Source organism: Colletotrichum truncatum (assembly GCF_014235925.2).
Source record: "Colletotrichum truncatum strain CMES1059 chromosome Unknown Contig_0001, whole genome shotgun sequence".
Lineage (NCBI taxonomy): Eukaryota > Fungi > Ascomycota > Sordariomycetes > Glomerellales > Glomerellaceae > Colletotrichum > Colletotrichum truncatum.
Genome location: NW_027222398.1, coordinates 5140687 through 5148715, shown reverse-complemented (window position 1 = coordinate 5148715; position 8029 = coordinate 5140687). Strand labels below are relative to the sequence as shown.

Genomic DNA, 8029 nt, shown 5'->3' with positions numbered 1-8029 from the left:
AACTACTTAAGGATTATAACGCCCCTTATAGACGAACTACGCGGTAACCGCAAAAGGCTATTATAACTTAATAACCAGGCAGTATAGGCTTTCAAGCAGCTTAAGAAAGCCTTTACAGCCGCGCTTATGCTATAATACTTCGACCTAGCTTTACTTACGGCATTATATATAGACGCCTCGGCGTTTACTATTAGTACGGTACTAAGCTAGTTATATGAAGGATGCTAACACCCTATAGCTTTCCGATCGCGAAAATTAATAAAGGCGGAAATACGATACGGTACCGGCGATACTAAGCTGCTTGCTATTATCGATAGCCTAAGGAACTAGTAGTAATATATAAGATACTTTAAGAATACTATTACCGTATAAACCGACTACTTTAACCTCTAGTTCTTAAAAACGAAGAAAAGACTAAACGCGCGATAGCTATGCTAGCTAGACGACCTAGCAGCATTTAATATTAATATTAAATTCAAACCAGGGGTATAAAACCTAGTAGACAGCTTGTTAAGGAAACCTAACTACGGTAACTATAACGCTAATACTATAGCGGGAGACTTAGCTTAGAAGATACGCTAGCAGTTAGAAAAGGTAGCTAAGGAGTAAAAGCTACTATAGGTTATAGTAGTAACGCGCTCCCAGCGGAGGCAGCTAGAAGAAGGAGTAAGCGATAGTAGAGGGGGGGTAGGCACCCGGCCCCGACCCGACTCGGAGGAAGGGACCTACCGGGGGGCGCGGGGACAAACCCTGCGTCGGAGACGCGATAGAGTAGTTAGTTAGCTGCTTAAGCCTATCGCTAGAGCTACAAGTCGCGAATCGTACGTTCTATAGGTAGGCATAGAAGTACGTATACCCGAAATAGTAAATACTAAACCTCTACCGATAATAAGCTAAATGCTAGAACTATAGCGAAAAGACGCTTTCGTAAGGGAATAGTAGTAGGCTAAGAGGTAAGTAAGCAGTACTAATGCTAGGGGTAAGCGGAGAAGGAGTAGCCTAGGAGCTTAGTATACTAACTATAAGGGATTCTTATACTATAGAAAGCAAGTCTACGTCTTGAGAAGAAAAGGGATAAGGCGGAGGATACTTAAAGAATACTACGACACGCTAATAGCAGGATATCTAGGCGTAATAAGAATAATAAAGCTATTATAATAAAGCTACTTCTAAGATAGGATACGTAAGGATGTAAAAGCATATGTTAATATATACGTAGTCTACTAGCGAACGAAAGCCTGATATTACAGGCTATACGGTCTCCTTATACCCCTTCTAATACCTTAATAACTATACGCGGAAATTTTAATAGATTTTATTACTAGCTTACCCGACTCTATATTGCTACTAAGAAGGAAGCCTTACGATACGATATTAGTAATAGTTAACCGCTATATAAAGCATAGCATATATATTATAACTACTTCTAAACTTACGACTAACAGACTAGCAGACCTTCTATTCGCATGCATATTTTCTATTTTTAAGATCTTAGAAAGTATCGTATTAAACCGAGGGTCCCTCTTTATAAGCAAGTTTTAGACATATCTCTACTACCTATTAGCGATTAAGCACCGGCTTAGTACCGTATTCTACCTATAGACAGACGGCTAGACGGAAAGGCAGAATTAAAACGTTAAATATTACCTCCGCTATTTCTATAGCCGCGACTAAGCGGATTAAGCATAGCAGCTATACCTAGCATAATTCGTTTATAATAACGCGTAGCACTTGTCGATTCGGATAACCCTAAATATAGTATTTCTAAGATAGAACCTACCCCTCCTAAGCGATATACTACTAGCAGGGGAACCTAAAGCAGTTAATATTATAGTAGAAGAGAAGACTTAACGTCTAAAGATCTAGCAAGCTAAGCTCGAGCTACTTCTAAGCAAGGCCTAAGTATAATAAACACGGATATATAATAGGAAGCGCTTAGCAAAGAAGTTTAATATAGGGGACTAGGTATTACTTTCTAGTAAGAATGTTAAATAGAAGCAGCCGAGTAGAAAGTTAGTAGATAAGTAGCTAGGACTATTCTATATTACTAGTATAAGAGGGAATTACGGTCTAGCGTATTAGTTAGCTATACCTAAGACTTATAAGATCTACGACGTCTTTCCTATATTACTATTAAAGCCTTTTAGGGGGAGGGACGACTTAGCTATATAGTAGCTACTAATCGGAGAAATCGATAGCAAACCCTTATACGAAGTAGAGAGGATCCTAGACTATCGCGGTCCTAAGACGAAATAATAATACTTAATTCGTTAGCAGGGGTATAATAAGGAGGAAGATACTTAGGAGCTGCAAAATCATATTAAAGACGATAAGTTAGTAAGGGAGTACGAGGAAACTAGACGGTAGTAAAAAAATAGAATTTTAAGGCTTAAAGGCTAGAATACTTAAAGGCCTGTAGGCTAGCGTACGCGCAAGCGTCGCGCCTAGATAGCGTTTAAAGGAGAAGAAGCAGAGAACGCGCGGAGGAGGTAGTAGGGTAGCTATAAGCTAACCCTACAAGTCTTCCTCGCCGTCCTCCTCGAAAGGTAGCTTTGAGAAAGGAGATTCGGCCTCGGACTCGTTATCGGCGTTAGCCTTAGACTTACTTTTAACCTCCTCTTCTTACTCGGGAGCGCGCTTGCAAGAAGTAAAATACTACTAACAAGGTATTAGCAAGGGAGTAACTATTAAGGGGGGACTAAGTAGGGAACGTATAAAGACTATAGCGTTAGACATAGCCTAGAAGGCTAACGATATAACTTTAAAAGAGGCAACGTAACGCTTTGCGTAAGCAGAGTCGAGGAAAGTTACTTATACGGGGGCAGGGGCGGCGCGCGCGGGACGGGGTATAGCAGGGACGGCGGGGCAGGCGGCGTAGGCGTAGCAGCCGCGGCCGGAGCGCGCAGCGCGGGAGCAGGACCGGCGCGCAAGGCATAGCCTATATTACTAACAATACGGGTATAGGTAGCCTTAATCTATAAAGGCTTAGCGCGAAAGCAACTAACAAGCGACTTACCCGAGGGAAAAGAGAATACTTATAGTAGTATACTCCTCTTTAGAAGAGTTGCCTATCGCCTTATTTAAGGCTGCCGTAGTAGCTACTAGCTCCTAGTAAAGCAGGAAGGTATCCTCGTCGATCTAAGCACTATATAAGTAGTATATAAGTAGAACGGAAGGAAAAGGTAATATACTTACAGGAGGAAGGCAAGAATAGCTCCTGTCGGAGTACTAAGCATAGTAAGTACCCGAATCTATTAAGCAAGTTAGTAAGGCTATATAAGCAGGGGGTAAGCAGTATACGTAGCTAGTCAGCATATAGCTCGACCGCTAGGTTACGATAGAGACGGTAGACGCAGGTAGGATACGGTATAGGGCGCGTATTACTATAAGCAGCCGTCTTATAGCCTTTCTTCTTCTTTAGGGCGGGAGGAGCCTAGGGAGGCTATCGGCGCGTAAGCAAGGGTTGTAAGAACTCGGCGGGAGTAGCAAGCATATATAAAGGGGGGGGGGTGCTTGCGGGAGGATCGACCCGGGGGGGGAGGGGGAGGCGGCGTAGAGGCAGCAGGAGGCATCTACAACTTATTAGCCTTTAAGCATAGGAGCGATCGCGTAGAATAAGCCTTATTATAGCGTAGAGATTAATTAAAGTTGCTAAAATACTTAGATATTAGTAAAACCGACTAAGTAGCGTAAGTAGGGATAATAAGCAATATATACGAAATAACGATAGAAGAAAGAAGTATAAATAACGCTTCTCTTACTAACCTATAAAGTTAGTAACCCGAAATTTAGTAGCATAGTAGTAGTCGCCTAACTTACGGAAATTATTATTATTAAAAGAAGAGAAAAAAGAAAGAAGAAAGCAAATAAAAAGTAAGTATAATAGTAAACAATTCTCGTAGGCTAGCAGCAGCCTTAAGCAGCGCTATAAGTAGACTAATTAGAAGCAAGGGATTATAAGCAAAATTATCGCAGGTTACGTAGTAACGGAAAAGGATTGCGAAAAGGGAAGGAACCGGCGTAAGCAGGAGGGTATAGAACACCGTAGTCGCTGCTTACAAGCAGGGGGGGCGACCAGTACGGGCAGCACGCCTACGCAAGGCTCTCGAGACGAGAGCCTCGGGGAGGGAGCGTTATGTCAAGAAGCGATCTGCGTACGGCGCCGGGGCCTACTTTCGGTATTAGTAAGGCAGGGAGTAAAAAGGAGATATTAGGGTTATAAGCGCGGGCGCCGCGAGTCGGCGGCGCACAAGCTGGGCATAAAAAGGGGAGTCGAGGGATGTAAGAGGGGGGGTAGATTTCAGCGTTAGCACCTACCCAGACCTACCTTGGCAATATAGTCCTATCGTCCTCACTCCGTCTATTCTACTATTGACACCTGTCTTGGCAATGAGCAAGTCGATGTAATATGCTAATCTGTCATGACCTCGTGAAATGTTGCAATGCTATAAATCTGCAAAAAGGCTTGAAGGGTATATTATATAAATATGCATGGAAGTGTGTGTGTCTTTCACAGTGCATCTGACGTAGAATTCAGTCATTCATGTTTGCCAGACTTCTGTGCATAATGCCAATCGAAGGCACAAAATCTTTTCCTTGATTTTAACAGACCGCTGGCTTAATTTGAACCGAGATTGCCGAAGCGCTCTTCGTGAGTTGGAAGCTTGAGTCTCATGCTTTATCGAGTTCATCGAAGCGAGGATACGCTTTGAGAAGTCTCACCCGAGCACGCATGTCCTGATCATCTTGGCGGAGAGGGGAAAACTGACAGTCAGGCGGTTTAGATATCCACATTGACAAACATGTAGGGATACGAAGCAAGAAAATAGATCCCAATTGGCTTCGATCGAAACCCTGGTCATGTTTGTCCCCTGGCAACGAATCCCCGGTGCAGATTATCTTCTGCACAACAACCAACAGTTCCAACAGCGGGTCACATCATCCGTGCTCACCCAAACTGGGAGGAGGACCGCCGCGCGGCGACTGCATATTCAGTCGCTTAAGTTGATGTGATGTGACTGTACACTTTCGCGGTTTTGTGATAAAAAGGGGTTCACCCCGCATCCTTTTCGTTCAAGTGCCCTCTTCACATACTTTCGCATTTTCCAGAGAAAGCTTGTTAGCACAAGTGCAGGACTTTGTGCACCTTACATGTTGGCCTCCCTTTCAGAATCGTATCGTTCAGAATGGCTGAATCACCGACCGACGTGCCGGCTGTACAGCCATCAAACACAGTTGCTGCTACGGCTGCCCAACCTACGACAATTGAGCCCGATACACTGGAGGTTGATGAAGCCACAGTTAGTTCAGTCTCAAACACGTTGAACCTTCAAATTCTAACAGATTTTTGTTAGACTGATGACGGCAGTTCCATAGATGAGAGATTGTAAGAAACCCCATTGATTCCTTAGAAGTCCAATATGTGCTCATTGCTTAGGTCGTCGTACACCGCATCGCTTACTTCCAGTGTGGTTGACTACCCTGTGGATTATGGACGAAGATACCACGCTTTTAGGAGAGGAGGTAAGCCAATGTTACAACTTCCTTTGCTTTTGCCCTCTTAGCCTTCCCAATTCTAACCATTTTACAGCATACGTGCTTCCGAACGATGAGGTATTTGGACACCGAACCAGGAAAGCTTTTCGACTAGTACTAAGTATCGCAGCCCGAGATGGAACGACTCGATATTGTCCATGCCATGGTGGTAAAGGCAATCGGCAACAGGCTCTTCTTAGCTCCTTTAGAGAAGGAGAAAGTTCATAGAATCCTTGATGTCGGCACCGGCACTGGAATATGTAAGAAATCCTCTTATGATGCTATTTTGTGGTTCTCAAGGTCAAGCTTGTTACTTACTTTAACCAGGGGCAATAGAGATGGCAGATGTTTTCCCAAACACCGAAGCAAGTTTTATTGTGAGAGATTTTTACCTAAATTTCTAACCCTGACTTAGATTATTGGAAATGACTTGAGCGCCATTCAGCCATCATGGTGAGAAGAGTGATGATTTGTCAACGAAGCTAAAGCTAACTTGAACAAGGGTGCCTCCAAATGTCAAGTTTGAAATTGATGACGTCGAGAGTCGATGGGTCAACACCCAAAAGTATGACTATATTTTTGTCCGCCATATGCTCGGTTCCATTTCAAATTGGCCAAAGTTGGTGAAAAACGTTTTCAAGTACGTTTTTCCCTAGCCTCCATTGCTCAGACTACCATCTAAATTGAATCCTTTATCAGTAATCTTAACCCTGGTGGATGGGCTGAATTTCAAGACATCGATGTCCTGTACTACTCCGATGATGGTACCTATACCGAGGAGCACGAAACCTGCAAGTGGAACAAGCAGTGCGTGGAAACTTTCGAGGCCATAGGTAGGACAGGCCGACCTGGACCTCAACTTGAAGGCTGGATTAAGGACGCTGGGTTCGAACATGTGACGCACCAAAAGTTCAAATGCCCTATGGGGCCGTGGGCGAAGGACCCTCATTACAAGGAAGTTGGGATGCTGAACTTGATCCAACTTCTTGACGGCTTAGAAGGATTTAGCCTCAAACTCTTTTGCGAGTTCCTAGGAAAGACAAAGGAGGAAACCCTCGTGATGCTGGCGAAGGTCCGTCAAGAGATGAAGGGCAATGCGTTTCATGGTATTTTTGACCAGTAAGTTGATCCCACTTGAATTCATCAGAGTAAGTGGTTCTAATTAACTAACGCCAATGTTTTAACAGCCATGTGGTATTCGCGCAGAAGCCCATGGATAATGAGGAGGAGTCGGCCGAAGAGTAACTTTAGTCGACGTGTTGCCCGCGAGCAAGATGCGCGCAAACACTGGGGGAAGCTCAGCTATATGTCTGACCAGGTTACACTCTAGTTTCTTCACAATTTGAAACTTTTGTGGCAGCTGACTTTGCTGGGTTTGGTTACGGAATGGCTGAGACGTCAGCTACACAGGGGTGACTCTGATACTCTATTGTTGATTCGAGTGGCAAATTTCTCACTTTCCAGTTTCCAATAGATATCTTTGAAGCTACCTAGGTAAATTACTATTAAGCCTCTCTATATACTATTTCCAGAAAAATCAATGCTTGATGTGTTTTTCCTTTAAGTAAAGAAGAATTTGTTATAAAACGACTTTTTTGTTCCCATGATTCTGGTTGGCCAGCGCAGAAGAAATCATGAGCATACATCAGTTGCACTGGTAGCTTGAAAAACATGAGGCAGAAAACAAATTCCCTTCCTATTCTCTTGTAAATTGAGTCCAGTAAAAAAAGAAGACTGTTAGGTTATTGAGGGTGCTAGGCCCTGGAACAGCAATAAAGTATAGCCTTGATAAAGGTTTAAACCGCCATTTGTAGCGTTTTCAAAATGGCATAGCCAAAATTCTTAATCGCTTTCTTGTGGTTCACTCTCAGTTTTATTGCACAAAACCCAGCCCCTCTTCCTTCCATAGCCACTCCCCAGCATTTCAGATTATCACTGCTGAATGGGTCACACCCCCCCTCAAAGACCAGTAAGAGACAACTCACGTTTTCGGGAGAGGCTGCAGCTGGAACAAACCGCGTTCGTTGTCTTTTGGTGGCTAGTGTAAGACATTTCTGCGACAGGTCCCTTTGGCCAGGGAGGTGCGTATCCCTTTGGAGATTAGTTCCATTTCCGGTAGAGTGGCATCACGCTGACAGCCGCAAACACTTGGTAATGCGAGAACGAGGGGGCTGCTAGACGAAGGAGGTTGAATGCATCGTCTCTCTCTGGCATTCAAAGAGAGCTTCAACATGTCGAGGGGTGCCATTAGGTAATTGAGTCACCCGCCAAGATATTTCATCTCCATTATGTGAATATTAGGAGAAACACACTCTGAAGAAATAACAGTAATTAGAGCTATGGAAGCCTTCAATCCGGATGATATGTCAGAGGCAGAAGATGTGGGTGGCAGGCCTCGCCGGCCCGTCACGTGGGCTGACGGCCGCCACCACTGGTCTTAGCCAGCCTCCACAGCCCTCTAGCCAGTTAGTTAGTTCTTCCACCAACAACACCA

General features: G+C 44.0%; 1 protein-coding gene across 1 annotated transcript; it reads left to right on the top strand.

Annotated features, from left to right (window-relative positions):
• Positions 1-5186: 5186 nt before the first annotated feature.
• CTRU02_201440 (umta methyltransferase family protein) lies at positions 5187-6780 on the top strand (the record flags this gene model as incomplete). The annotated part of the gene is made up of 10 exons (XM_070203859.1): positions 5187-5300; positions 5355-5386; positions 5438-5523; positions 5591-5613; positions 5666-5795; positions 5863-5912; positions 5951-5988; positions 6038-6175; positions 6235-6654; positions 6723-6780. The coding sequence occupies 10 exons, from the start codon at positions 5187-5189 to the stop codon at positions 6778-6780; spliced, it is 1089 nt and encodes a 362-aa protein (XP_070062441.1).
• Positions 6781-8029: the final 1249 nt, after the last annotated feature.